The 13750-nt window shown below is 47.4% G+C and overlaps 2 protein-coding genes across 5 annotated transcripts in view; one reads left to right on the top strand and one right to left on the bottom strand.

Moving 5' to 3' along the window:
• The first annotated feature begins 2081 nt into the window (after nt 1-2081).
• On the top strand, nt 2082-11063 carry LOC144115269 (uncharacterized). The gene is made up of 2 exons (XM_077649576.1): nt 2082-4747; nt 5534-11063. The coding sequence occupies exons 1-2, from the start codon at nt 4263-4265 to the stop codon at nt 5631-5633; spliced, it is 585 nt and encodes a 194-aa protein (XP_077505702.1). The 5' UTR covers nt 2082-4262; the 3' UTR covers nt 5634-11063.
• Nucleotides 11064-11205: 142 nt separating this feature from the next.
• The window catches only part of LOC144115266 (uncharacterized), a 339847-nt gene continuing 337302 nt past the window's right edge, over nt 11206-13750 (bottom strand). For all 4 annotated transcript variants that reach the window (XM_077649571.1, XM_077649574.1, XM_077649573.1 and 1 more), the window contains one exon: nt 11206-11302. In XM_077649571.1, the coding sequence (XP_077505697.1) occupies nt 11226-11302 (77 nt within the window). In that variant the 3' untranslated portion in view covers nt 11206-11225. The remainder of the gene's footprint in view (nt 11303-13750) is intronic.

Genomic DNA, 13750 nt, shown 5'->3' with positions numbered 1-13750 from the left:
ATGATGGGTACCCGAAGCGCGCCGTAAGGGAAGGGAAAAAAGGAGCGAGTGAAAGAAGAAAGAGGTGCCATTGTGAAGGGCTTAGGTGAGATGGATGCGACGCTTGCATTGGAGAGGGGCAGATGTGCGCTCCGTCACCGCGTTGGGGAGAGGAGGAAAGGAGGCATCCAAGATATGCTGGCTGATGATGATGATACCAACTTTATTTTCCACCAGATAAGGAGGCCCTCTACTCCCCATACACGGTACGCAGGCCTGGGGGACGGGGACCGGGTCCTCCGCGACTAAAAGCAGGCAAAGTGGTCTTGACTCCTCGTGGCTTCTTCAGCCAGGCGGATGGCTTGTTGCTGTAGAGCATGGACCTTCCTCCCCTGCAGGGCGTTCCAGGTTTCTGTACAATTTATATTTTCTTCAGCTCCTGGGGAGCTAGCGCAATCCCAGATTCTGTGGTCGAGGGTCCCTATAATCCCACAGTGCTTGCCCTTATCGTCTTGTCTCACATCTCTCTGAAAATGATACGCCCAGACCAGGTTTACGAAGTTCCCAGCTTGGACGCGCCGCCGTGCGATCACATCACTATTGTTTAGACTTTTATCCGGTGATGATACCAGTCTCCTCTGTCACCTAAAGTTTTCAACAATAATTTTGCAGACGCTCGTCCACGTTCCGGCAGTCAGGCGGCTCCACAGTTACCCGGAAATAGAGGGCTCGGGCGAACTCGTGCGCCGCGTCGTTGCCAAAACGGAGGCGTGTACGCGAGTCCAATTTAGGCTACTTTTAAAGCGAAAGCTTTACTTGCCGCGAACTTGCGATTTCATCACGGCGGTGCTCCGAGGAGCCACATGACGTCACCACGCGTGCCTCGCCGCAGATATTTCACTCTCTCTCTCTCCTCCAGTCGCTACTACGCACGCGCCCCTAGTAGCACCGAGCCTCAGGAGTTCTGCCGCAGCGCACCGCCGCGCCTTTCCTCAAAATCCAACTTCCTGTTTTCAGTTTTCTCTTTCTTCTTTCCCGCCCTCCTTTATCCCTTCCTATACGACGCGGCTCGGGTGTCCACAGAGATATGCCAAATGGTTACTATTCTTCGCGCGCTCGCGGTGCCATCTGGCATGACGTCACATCGCGCGGCTCGCCGCCGCCGTTTGGTATGGCATCACACCGCGTTCCTCGTCGTCGCGTCAAGCGCAGTTGGAGTATAGAGGATGTCGCTTTGGCCGACGTGATGTCGCCGTGCAGCGCGCGCACGCGCGTTACGTCGGAGTATAAACGCGCCTTTACTGAGCCTGCGCTTAACCGCTAACCAACGTATTCGGTGGCGGCATCTATGGGAGCCACTGAAACCCCCCGCACACTCACCGCTACCACTACGCCACGACGGCTCAAGCTTTAACCATGAATAAAGGCGCATCTAGTTAATGCACTCTTCCGATGCAGAAGTCGCCGCGCTTTGGCTACGTGTATCCTGGCTTAACAAAGCTAGGCTATCAGCAATTTTTCTGTTTAGCCGCCTACTGGACAGAATCCTTGCAGCTTCCTGCAAGATAATACGTTTTCCAAAATTATACATGGCCGTCGCGCTATCGCTAATTATAGAATTCGCTTCCGTTCCAACGCAAGCCAGCGCTACAGCAAGTTCTTAAGCTGTTTCCTTGTTGCGGCGGCACGTCAGGAGCATCGGTCGGCTCAGTGGTCGGCGGCCGCGGTGCCCCATATCGGCAGCCACCACTAGGTGTGCTGCCTACTCCCTCCGTGACATTATGCACCTTGACCGTGTGGAGTGGGAAAGCCTCTGCTGGAATTGCATGCGCGGGGCATCAAAATGGGTCCTGCATAAAACGCCACCTGCCGCGGTGGCTCAGTGGTTAGGCGCTCGGCTACTGATCCGGAGTTCCCGGGTTCGAACCCGACCGCAGCGGCTGCGTTTTTAAGGAGGCAAAACGCTAAGGCGCCCGTGTGCTTTGCGATGTCAGTGCATGTTAAAGATCCTCAGGTGGTCGAAATTATTCCGGAGCCCTCCACTATGGCACCCCTTTCTTCTTTGACTCCCTCCCTTATCCCTTCCCTTACGGCGCGGTTCAGGCGTCCGCCGATATAGGAGACAGATACTGCGCTATTCCCTTTCCCCCAAAACCAATTAATATTGTTATTATAAAACGCCAGTGCACTGTGATGCTTTCAGCCTAACGCTAGATGTGTTCGATGCGGCGCCTGCTGTGGAGACCGCCGGTCGCTCGACCACAAACGTAGCCAGGGAGATGCCGCTTTTCGCTTTCGACCAGTGTTAACCTCAGCTAACTCACCAGCAATATTTTTAGGAAAAGAAATGGCGCAGTAACTATCTATCATATCTCGGTGAACGCCAGAACCACGCCGTAGGGAAGAGATAAAGGAGCTAGTGAAAGAAGAAAGGAAGAAATAGGCGCCGTAGTGGAGGCCTTCGCAATTAGTAGTAGCAGTGGTTTATTAAAATATTTATAAAAGGGTAGGAGAAGATTTTTGCTAGCCCCGGCATCAACCAAAGATACTCAAGCACCTGAGCTGGGCAGCGGAAATTTAGGATAGCAAGCAGAATGAGAAATGAAATGAAAGTGGAGGGAACAGGACGAGAGGATTTGAGTAGAGGTAATATAGACAATCTATTTACACAGTATAAAATGTGTACAGGTTGCGCGTGTGATTAGTAATTGGGATTAAAATTGAAAATTAGATTTCGAGGAAAGGAAATGGCGCAGCAACTGTCTCAAATCTCGGTGGACGCCCCCACTGCGCCGAAAGGGAAGGGAGAAAGGAGGGACAACAGAAAGAAGAAAGAGGTGCCGTAGTGGAGGGCTGCGTAACAATTTCGACCACATGGGGCTCTTTGACGTGCACAGACTGCAGTCGCGGGAGCTCAGTTCGTTGCAGTTACGACAGGCTAGTCAGATTTTCAGGCTGGTTTTTGCGTGCAAGGTGCTCGTAGTGACTGCGAAAACCTCCTTGTGCTGAAAGCCGTGTACTTGGTGACTTGAAGTGAGTGTTACACATGACATCCTGCTTTGCACCCGGCTGCACAAGCGGCAACAGAAATGACGCCACTGATAATCATTTTTTCACACCACCTGACGATGGCAGCCACTTAATAAATGAGAGCAGATACTAGGGACAACTTCTGTGAGGGAGAAGAAAGAGAAAGGCCCTTGCACTGAAGGAAGGAAACAGCAGTTACAGCCAAGGAGCCCAAAGAGCACTGGTCGATCTCCTGCCTTTGCAGCGCCTCGGGTTCGTGTCTGCAGCACGTGGCATGACAGGGCACAGCTCGATGCGTGTGCACTAAAACAGTTCTGTCGTTACATCCGATAATGTAAAGTGCTATAACCGACGAAAAAACATAGACACTAAGCTGCTTGGACGGCATGAGACACGCAACACGTAAGAGAAGTGCTCCAAGTTTATTATCATGTTCTTTTCAACCTCATTGCGTGCACCGTTGTGCCGTGCAGCTATGGGCGCGGCGCTGCCTGTCGTTACGGAGGTGTAGCAGACGACGCTCTAGATGCGTAGAAAAGCACGACCGCAGCGCCGTTAGTTCCAGTGATGTCCACAATAGGCACGTCAACAAGCACCGGGTGTCGGAAGCTACGAAACTGAAATTGTGTGCATTGAATCTCGACCGCATTCTTCTGCTTTGTCCAATATTATTCCTCTTCTAAATCATTTTCAACCACACTTGAAAACAAGGATTTTGTCCTCGCATAAAAAACCACGGCGCTCATCGCAATGGTACAGCAGGAACTGCAGGCATCACTTATCTCGTCTGCTTCCGCCTCTTCTTTAGTAGAACTCCCGTAGAAAGCTTTGTATACTTTCGAGCTGCTTCTCTTGCTCAACTCCATCTTCATTTTTTTGTTAACCTTGAATGATTGACGTTCTCACTTAAAAAAAAAGTCTTCTATCGTAGCCAGGCAGAATCGTGTGGACGTCGCCGACACCCAGGCTCCGCGAAGGTAAACGTGAAATGAATGCCCGCACTGGATTTAACCGCGAGCAAGCACCCGAATATTGCCGACATGTTCTTTTGTGCATGTGCAAAACAAACCGAAAGTGCAAGAAAAAATGTCTCGAGGTCTCGCTACTTCTCGAGCCAATCCCCCGCTGTGGATATCCGCCATTAAGCACGAAGATATCATCATCATCATCTCGAGTCAGCTGCTCGAGCTTTCTGTTCTCGAGCGACACGAGACATCGAACGGACGCCATCTTTTCTTTAGAACCGTTCCTTCATGTGGCACCGCGAAGTTAGGTGCGTCCACACCATCCCTCGCGACCAGTCCGATGCTGAGCTCCTTCAGAGTGGTTCTGTACATCAGCTCGCGATGCAGAACGACCTTGGCCAAGGAGCTGACCGCTGCTGTAAGAGCGAGAGCTGCCGGAACATCGCAACCTGTGCCGCGCTTCCATCTGGGCAGCCACCGGATGCCGAGCTCGTCAAGCGCTTCGTCGCCTCGGGGCCACGGAGCACAAGTACCATCGCAGCAACCTGTGCCGCGCGGCCATCTCGGCAGCCTCCGGACGCCGAGCTCGCCAAGCGCTTCGTTGCCTCGGGGCCACGGAGCACAAGTACCATCGCAGCAACCTGTGCCGCGCGGCCATCTCGGCAGCCTCCGGACGCCGAGCTCGCCAAGCGCTTCGTTGCCTCGGGGCCACGGAGCACAAGTACCATCTCGGGAACCTGTGCCGCGCGGCGGTCATCACGGAGCCCTTTTCGGTGTTTACATCACGGCTTTCAATCGCGTGGCAGGAAAAATTTTAGACGAAATTTTCTCGGCAATAAATGTTTCTTTTTTGCTTTTGGACAGAGATCAACATAGCCAGAAAAAGCAACAAAATCAGCTTTGTACTAATTACGGAAGTTGTGTGGAGTTGTCCCCAGTGTCCCTTTAACATATGCTGGTAGTCGGCTGCTGCAGGGATATACCGAAATAGGAATTTATGAAAGGCACGAAACAATTATCGGCGTCGCGTCCTCCTTTCGAAGAGTTGGCTCGTTTTTCTGAATGATGCCCAACACGGTTGCAACCATCGCTACCTCTCACACCACCTGTTTGTTTAATGGTCCCGGCGAGTGCCGTCGAATATAACGACAGCATGCAACGGAGCCAAGGTTCTCTCACGGCAGGTCCCACCTGCGGTCTTGTACCATGGGACCTCTCGCTGTATATTCATGCAGCTTCTTTTGGAATCACAAACTATCAACTTCAACTATCTTTCCATGTGGCCACAAAGTGCTGCATCCGAGGCTGTGACTGGCGAATGCAGTTCTGTTGTCGCATTACGGTAGAGTGTCACTGAAGGAGCAGCCATCATTTATGGGGGTGCATGCCTTACTCTGGCTGGAGCTATACCGAAGTGTCTCCCTTTTGTATAACACCACGTGGAACTCAGCGGTCACTCGTGACCAATTTGCTGCTTTTAACGCCATTCCTAAGCGACTGTTGTCTGCGTCTGCCAGGTTGATTCACCGGCCTCATTCACTGTTTTCTCAACTACGCAGACGGCTGTACCTGAAGTTTATGGGCGTCCTGCGCGAGTTCGTCGGGTCCTGCTACGCCGTGGAAAGAGGCGACGACAGCTTCGATTTTGTTTTTTACTAATATTTCGTTATTTGTAAATTTGATGTAATTGTAAATTGTGTTGTAATTTATTAAATGTGAAGAACGCATCAGTCGTCTCATAATTCCTTCAACAACATATAAGCGTTCTGTGAGCCCTTACCTACTCGGGGGGACTGTTCATTCGTCAAAAAAGGGTCAAACTGCAGGTAGAACAGAATTTGAAAAAAAAAAATTGAGGCAACTTTTCGTTTTGTTTACGGGGTTTAACGTCCCAAAGCAAATAAGGCTATGAGGTACGCCTTGGGGGAGCATTTTAAGCTCTGCCTGAAATATATGACGCCGTAGCCCAATGGTTTAATTCCTATATATGAAGGAGGTCATTCTCTACGTTGATCCCTGGGAGTCCTCATGCCCCTCCTGGCGCAGTGGTGCAGCGGTTAAGCGATGCGTCGGTGTCCTGCGATGGAAGGAGTTCCAAGCGGCGGGCCTCGTGTGCGGCCCAGGTTGATCTTTCCGAGCGACCAATCAATTTAACTGCCAACAGCCACGGTGGGCAGTTTTCTCACAGTCGGCTTCAGGTGGCCGGGTTGTGATGACAGTGCAAGGTCACGTGACCTAGGTGGCCCACCTGCCTCCTGGGTCGCTGTTGGGGCATCACCTGCCGGAGTCATGCTCGTGAATCTTCGCTCACAACACCGACTCCGACAGCGACGACAGTAAATTTTCTCGACAATGGGGTCTTTGACGCTATCGCGTTAATACTTCGAGAGGCTACAAAAAAGACTGAGTGCACCTACGCATGGTAGACCAATTATTCAGCTGTATGATCCACAGGTCAGGAGAAATAATTCACTTTACGTCAAAAAATCGGAGAATCGGCTTCTGTTACTGCTCCTATGTCCACAACTGCTATTCGTGACTTTCGGTGAATATGTTGATATGACACTCGCTCTGCTCTCGAAGCACTGAAACCAACCCCGGCCCACCCAGGACTCGCTCCGACAGTTCAAAGTCCGAAACAAAGGACTATCCTGTAGGAACCAACGCTTAATTGGCAATGTTTACACGCATTACCGACCGGACCTTGGCATTTGCTAAAGGCCAGACTCATGGAGCTCTGCGCAGACATTAAGATGAAAGACAATAAAACATCAGTATAATGCAAAATTTTAGGTGTATTCAATCGCTTCGAAGTTCTTGAATCGAATACTAATATTCCTAACGTCATTGAGCTTGGGTTTCGTCGATTCAGGACGCCCCTGAATATTTTACCGCGCTCAAAGCAGCACTCCTGACGCGTTCCAATAATCTGGAAGGCAAGTTCAGAAGAAATAATTTCATTCTGCGTTGTATTCCTGATGCAGCTGAAACACGGAATTAGGAGAGAAAGCACTTGCTTCATTTTCAAACGCACTCTGCGGCGAATCCGCGCAAATAGGTATACAGGGCGTATTTTTTAATTTTAATAGATTTTTATTTTAAAACCTGCGTGATACATCGGTCTGCTCTCTTTAGCTGGATTACACAGGAGGAGAGACATTATACGCCTCATGTGAATCAGTAATTAGACGATTAATTAACGTCAATTAGGTAACAAACATTTTTTTTAAGGGGCACGGTTTTATTGCGAAATTGATTGCCGTCAAATGGAAAGAGAGCCCTGGTTTTAAATTTTCTTAATCCGCAATGTTTTTTCAAATATCGAACGCCAAAAATGCGCAATTGATGCCTTTTTATGTTGGCTTTGCCACATTATTTGAATAAAAAAAGGCATCGCTGCGCGTCATATCGCCGCTGTAATCAGGTTAGCTACTTCTACATAATCAATTACACCAGATGCGTCTGCATTTGATTTGGAAGAAGTGCGAGAGATGCCATTTTAGAGATATGCAATAAACCCACCTCAACGAGCTTTCAAAAATATATGATTGACTTTATATGTTTAGAACCACGTTGCCGATTCAGGGAACAAACGCAGCTCACCTTCGGTGTTGACGGCCTTCAGTTTCGTATTATAACCGTGCCCCATAAGATTGAAAATAAAAAGCTTATTTGTTAATTTTAGTTAATTCATAGTTTACTTCGTTATTCTTATGAGGTACTCTTTGCGCTCCTTGCTCTGCTGCCCAGCTCGATAGAAGACACCAACGTATCTCTCGGAGTCATTAAAATATAAAGCTGCAAAGATTAAAATCACGCATAAAACGCGTCAACTGACTTGGCACTTTTTCAGCATCAAATTTTAGCCCTTATAATAAATTTTAGTTTTTCGGATGCAAGCGAATATTATTAGAGCTCCGTACGTAGCTAATAAGGGAGAATATTTGCATATGTGAACAGCTTTTGATCAGTCACGCGTTTAGCACGCAAGAAACTAACATAATAATTCGTGAAAAGCCTACCTTAGTCCCCAAGGTTCCCCTTTCGGCATTACATGCTGGTCGTTATTTGAACGTTCTACATCTTTAATTCTGAAACTAATAGCATTAAGGAACTGCGAGCTCAACCCGCTGCAAAAGTGCACAGAGCTGCCCCTTCCCCTCTACGCAACGAATATTTCGATAAGCGAAAAAACATGGAATCCACAGTATGACACGAAGGGAAGTGCGCTGCCTTACCGCCTTCACACAAAGCCATTCTGCTAGGTGGTGCAAGAAGCATTCGTAACACATGCAAATTATTTAACTCCGCTGTCAACAATTGGGAAGATAGCATCACAGTCACAGAATTTTGGCTTGAATCTAACGTACCTTACATAGCAGTGAGGTATTTGATGATTTGTCCCGGTTTACAGTTCACCAATGCGATCGCAACTTGCGACCAGGCGGTGTCACGTCAGCTGTGTGTAAAACCATACATTGAAACCATTTTCCTTTCTTCTTTCACTCCCTACTTTATCCCTACCCTTACGGCGCGGTTCAGGTGTCCAACGATATATGAGACAGATACTGCGCCATTTCCTTTCCCCAAAAACCAATTATTATTATTATTAAACCATTTTATGCTATCGACCTCCCAATTACGCTTTTAACTTCACATCCGAGCGGCATAATGTGTTTAACTATGTTATCTGACGTCCAACAGCACCCATATTATTCCAAGGCAACTTTAACTTTCCTAACCTCACTTTGTCTCCGAAAGTGATTCCAAAAAACATTATCTGTGTTGCAGGACAGTGGATTCTTGAAACTCTGTTCAATTTTTTCCCTCTTCTTGGCTGCCAACGCAAATTTATTATTAACTTCCGATCCCGATCTGGTTTCAAACTTTACCTACTTGAGCCGGCCTAAGGGACCGTTTGTTGCTTTCGTCTAGCTTCGACATTCAAGCTAACAAAGCTGACAAGGAAGTCAAGCAAATCCGTGATGGCAACAGAGATGACTTTCAGGCCAGCACTGAGGAACATTATACATTTCTCGAAGTATTAACAAATTTTTATATCCGAGCCACACAAACCAACCGGAGCATTTTCATCGCTAAAATTTACGAAAGGAAAAATAGATTCCTTTATGCACCATTACAACGTATCCAAAAGCGCTGTTGTACAACGCACGCATCACAAAGCTTCCTAACAGAAAAAAACCCTTTTCCGATGCTCTTTTCCTGCAGCATTCCTTGTCACACGTGTTCGTAAACAATCCCCGCAAATTTTGGCGAATCTTCAATCCTTCAATTGAACTGTGAGGTACAAACGGTATCTGACCACCGTAGTGGTATGCCCCACTAGTGAGTAGTATGCCAGAAAATTATATTTAAGGCCGATCTTCCCGCTACTCTTACCTTGACGTTATTCTCCTTTATCCAGTACCTCTTGTTTTCTTAACCTTTCTCCAAAATTTCCTGGACAACTGGAAATTTGTGCTAGCACAGACAACCACGGAACTCGACGTAAAATTAAGCGAGGAGATGAAAGCACCCCGTATTTCCTCCACTTTCTCCTTCTTCTTCCGGGAGCTCCCGCCGAAACAATTGAATTGTGGTTGTTGCTCTTGTTGTTGTAATTGTTGTTGTTGTTGTTTTTGTTTTCTAAAGACACATCGCTCACACCCACACTGGCTAGAAAATTGGGAGGCATAGAAAGTCTATTCTACTGTGCAGTTTCGTTTCCAAAAAAGAAGCAAGAAAGCAGAAATACAAACATGCACATAACACGCGGGAAAGCACCTACGGGGCCGCGCATTATACTTTAAAACTTAAAAAGGCAGCCGGCAAGATTCCAGTGAGAACTTTTGAATGGTGGGACAGACAGACCTGCGGCAGAGCCCATTATGGTGGCGCCAGTGACAGCAAGAGCGGCCAGCTCAAATTAAGGTCAATCTGCTGCAAGGGCTCCTGCAACAAATTCCTCTTAAAGAAGAGCAGTGCACAAAAAAAATGGTAGGGTTTAAACGTAGTTAAACCAAGTAGACGTGCCAAAGCATGTGCTAAGCCTGGTTGTCTCATGGTTTTACTTTCCTGGGTCGTCGGTACTTATCGCGACGATTTTAGGCTGAGGTTAAACTCTGATCGAGGTTAAGCTGATCAGATGTTTGCGCTGCAGATGGATATTGATGAAGACGTCGATGTGCACATCGTTATGCACTGCACGCAGACGTAATTTTGATTCTGGAAACTTCGCTTACTCGAATTAGGTCATTCTCTGTCAAACATTTTGTGTATTCCGAGCCGATCGCATTTGAGGCGGGTGTGGTGCCTTGTTAACATTTATTTATATCAATGAATTCATCGGGCACATGTGTCTCACCAAACAGTGTTATTTGCAGTGTTGGCGGCAACCTGAACAGCATCACCCAAATGCTGCTTTTTGCTGCCACACTGTAGGCTTTTATGCATTCTTGGCGCAATTGTAGATCATCCCAGCGAATGAAAATGGTTTAGCCCTTCTGGCTGCCAAGTGTGTCTTCTGTTTTTCTCTTTTTTCGCCGCTAGCTATAGGCTGGATTGTGTTGCGACTTCGTGTTTGCACGTATATACATATTTCTTTAGTTTATACCTTAGTTGGTTAAGATTTCAACTTTCTATTTGAATGCAAGTCTTCAACATGTGTAATCGAACAGTTTGTTCTGATGCCTGCACTTAGTTTCACTTGATATGTTTTGCATGGATTCCAACTAGCTTTTAGCTAGAGCTCCAGATGTTGTTTCAAATTTAATTTCTATAAGTGTTCCGAAATAAACTTCTCTTGAATTGAACCAGTGAGCTTGAAAAGTTGCATGAACTGTGAAACGAATTAAGGAAAGAGACTGCCGGCATTGTGAAATGCGTTCTGAGGAAGCTGCTCTGAGAAGTGTCAAAGTACAGACTGCTGTAGCAAACACTATGGTGGCATGGTCACCGAATGTTCTGCACTAAATGAGGAAAACAATCATTAAAGGCGGGTTACGTCGCGCTGCCTGTTCAATCAGATGCACCAAGATCTTGTCCTCTGATTATGAACTAGCATAATCGTACAGTTTCAGAAACGATCAAAACAAGACGCTTTGCTTGAAAAAGCCAGAAAATAAAGACTCAAAACAAGAGACCTGGGTCTCTTTTAACACATGGTGTGTAGATAAATGAACACTGGTATCCGTCACTGAAGAAGCTGATGGACATGACAAAGGCTCGAAAAGAACACCAGCAGTAGATAGTTTATGTTTTATGGGGGTGCAACGTCCCAAGGTGACTCAGGCTGTCAGGAACGCCGCAGTGAAGGGCTCCGAAAAAGACTGCACAGAGGAAAGAAAAAAGAACAAAAAACCGCCGTGTTATCCTGTTTTCACTCAGTGTCGAGTGCTGTCAGATAATAGAACAAAAATCACTCGTGAAATCATTGAAGCTCATGAAATCCATAAATTCAAAGATGAATGCGTAAGCGTTGCCTCAATAGCTCTGTCTGATAAAGAACTACGTTTCCTTGATGAGAATAGAAAAACGTGCGCAGCTGGTCTTGTGCCACTGTAGACCTGTGCTCAGGAATTGTCATTTTCGTCAATCTGTTTTGCGTATCTGCCTTTTCATTTGAGATTGGTTGCCACTGTATTTAAGTAGCGAAAACCACCTCAATAAACCTGTTGTAAGTTCAGCGCCGTGTCTGTGCACTTGTCACGTCCTTTGTCCCCTGCGCTGCTGAAAAAACCGCTGACGAGTGAAGGCACGGAGGGGACCCAAGGACATGTTCCTGGAAAGTTTTTAAAGTTTTCGAGCAGCCAGCTGCGCAGAAGTACGACCCTTTACGTCACTGAAGACTTACATGAAAATATATTCGTGACTAATCAATACTCCACACTATGTTTTAACAAAACACAAGCGCATCGCAAAAGCGCGCTGAAACGGACAGGGAGAGCAGCAGACACGACCTGCTCACGCTTCGCGGCCTGGCCAACAGGCGGCGCAGCCAATGCCATGAGCATGGCCTATAGTTATCATGCGTCTGTGTCAAAGTATGTGCTATGTAAAATGCGTTTGATCGTCCATCATATATCCCAGCATGGCGACAATCTTCCTTGTTGAACACGTCTGCTGTACACCTAAGGCACTTGACTAAGAAGCAAACAAGTGGAGTTTTTTTTCTCGTAATTCAATGAGAAAAAATTTTTAATTGCTACAGCTCCGGCAAGATAGAGACTTGGGACATACTGTGAATGGAACATGTGCATTTGTCAGCAAAATGCTTGGTGTCAGTGAATGGACAGCGTTTAATGGAAAGAAGGAGAGGCAAGAGTAAGCAGGTGGAAGTGGTCGACACCCAGCACAGAATGGCCAGGAAGTGGAGATTCGTGGCGTAGCACCCTGTATGACAACTTCCCAGAGCTGGCATTGAGGTCATGCATGCACAAATTTTCCCGCCACAATGTTAGATGCTAACTACATGGCATATGCTTTAAAGGGGTCCCAGGCACAAAGTTTTACGGTGTCGGTTTTTCTGCCTTGAAAGAGGCCTTGGGCCCTGGCAATCATGAACATAAGCCCAGAACACTTGTGTACAGTGTGAATAATTAATTACAAACCACTTTGTACACAAAACCTTTGGTCTCAGTTAGCACCATCGCTGAAGTGAACAACCCCTGAGTTTAGCGACGTCACAATAATTAAAGCAAGTGCACGATGACATCCGTCGATGTGGGTGGAAATGGTTTGGTCTATGGGGGTTAAACGTCCCAAAGCGACTCAGTCTATCAAGGACGTTGTAGTGAAGGGCTTCGGAAATTTCCACCACCTGAGGTTCTTTAATGTGCACTGACATCCCATGGTACACGGACCTCTAGAATTTAACCTCCATCGAAATTCGACCACCGCGACCGGGATCGAACTCCCGTCTTTCAGGTCAGCACTCAAGCGCCATAACCACTGAGCCGCGGAGGCAGCCCAATGTGGGTGGAAATGACGAGAGGCTCATCGGACAGCATTAGAAACAGCAATAACTTATGTTCCCCTCAAAGAATGTGCCAGACACTTGCGAGATGGCAACTTCTTACGCCCATGAAAGAAATCGTACGGTAACTAACCCCTACCTCCTCTCCCACTACCGACCCATCCCACCTTCCTGCCCTGTGTGCAATGCACAAACGGCAAACCTGACTGATATCTTCGGGATCTGTCCGGCTTCCCCTCCACCCAGCAGGCCGGAGCCAATCCAAACATGGGAGGACTGGGAGACCTCACTACGCTCCACAGATCAGGCACGACAGAAGATCGTAGCCACCTGTGCGGACAGCGTCATGGACCTTTTAGCCATGAACGTTTGAGTGCGGTGTGGTCGTGCGGGGACCCAGGGGTCCTGGGAGGCCCAAATTCCTCTGCACAATAAAGTCTTTCTCTGTCTCACTCTCATGCCGTTCATTGCGTTTAAAATTTTGTGTCTGCACCCCTTTAAGGACTATAGACACCAAATTTTTTCTTGCGTGTTTTCTTCTTTCAAACGATATCTTAGACATTCGTATACATGAAGCACTCTGTGGTATTTGTGTACGACCGCTAAATAGGTTATAATTGAATTTCTTCTTCACGCTGTTTCGGTTTCGTCGACAGAAGGACGACTGTGACGTCAAGTTGATGTGATCAACTGGAAAAACTTGTAAGGGCCAGTGCGGGTGGCACCATCAAGGGACACACAGGGACGGCTGACAACACTGGAGGAAGAGGGGATGCGTGGTTGGCTATGGCGTGAATGTGCG

The sequence above is a fragment of the Amblyomma americanum genome, chromosome 1 (genome assembly GCF_052857255.1).
Source record: "Amblyomma americanum isolate KBUSLIRL-KWMA chromosome 1, ASM5285725v1, whole genome shotgun sequence".
Lineage (NCBI taxonomy): Eukaryota > Metazoa > Arthropoda > Arachnida > Ixodida > Ixodidae > Amblyomma > Amblyomma americanum.
This window is presented reverse-complemented; position numbering and strand designations above follow the sequence as displayed.

Excerpts from the sequence above, each read along its gene's own strand:
- LOC144115269 (XM_077649576.1), top strand. The coding sequence starts at position 4,263 with ATGTGGCACCGCGAAGTTAGGTGCGTCCACACCATCCCTCGCGACCAG. Across the intron at positions 4,748-5,533 it reads TCATCACGGAGCCCTTTTCG|ACGGCTGTACCTGAAGTTTA; the intron begins GTGTTTACATCA and ends TCAACTACGCAG.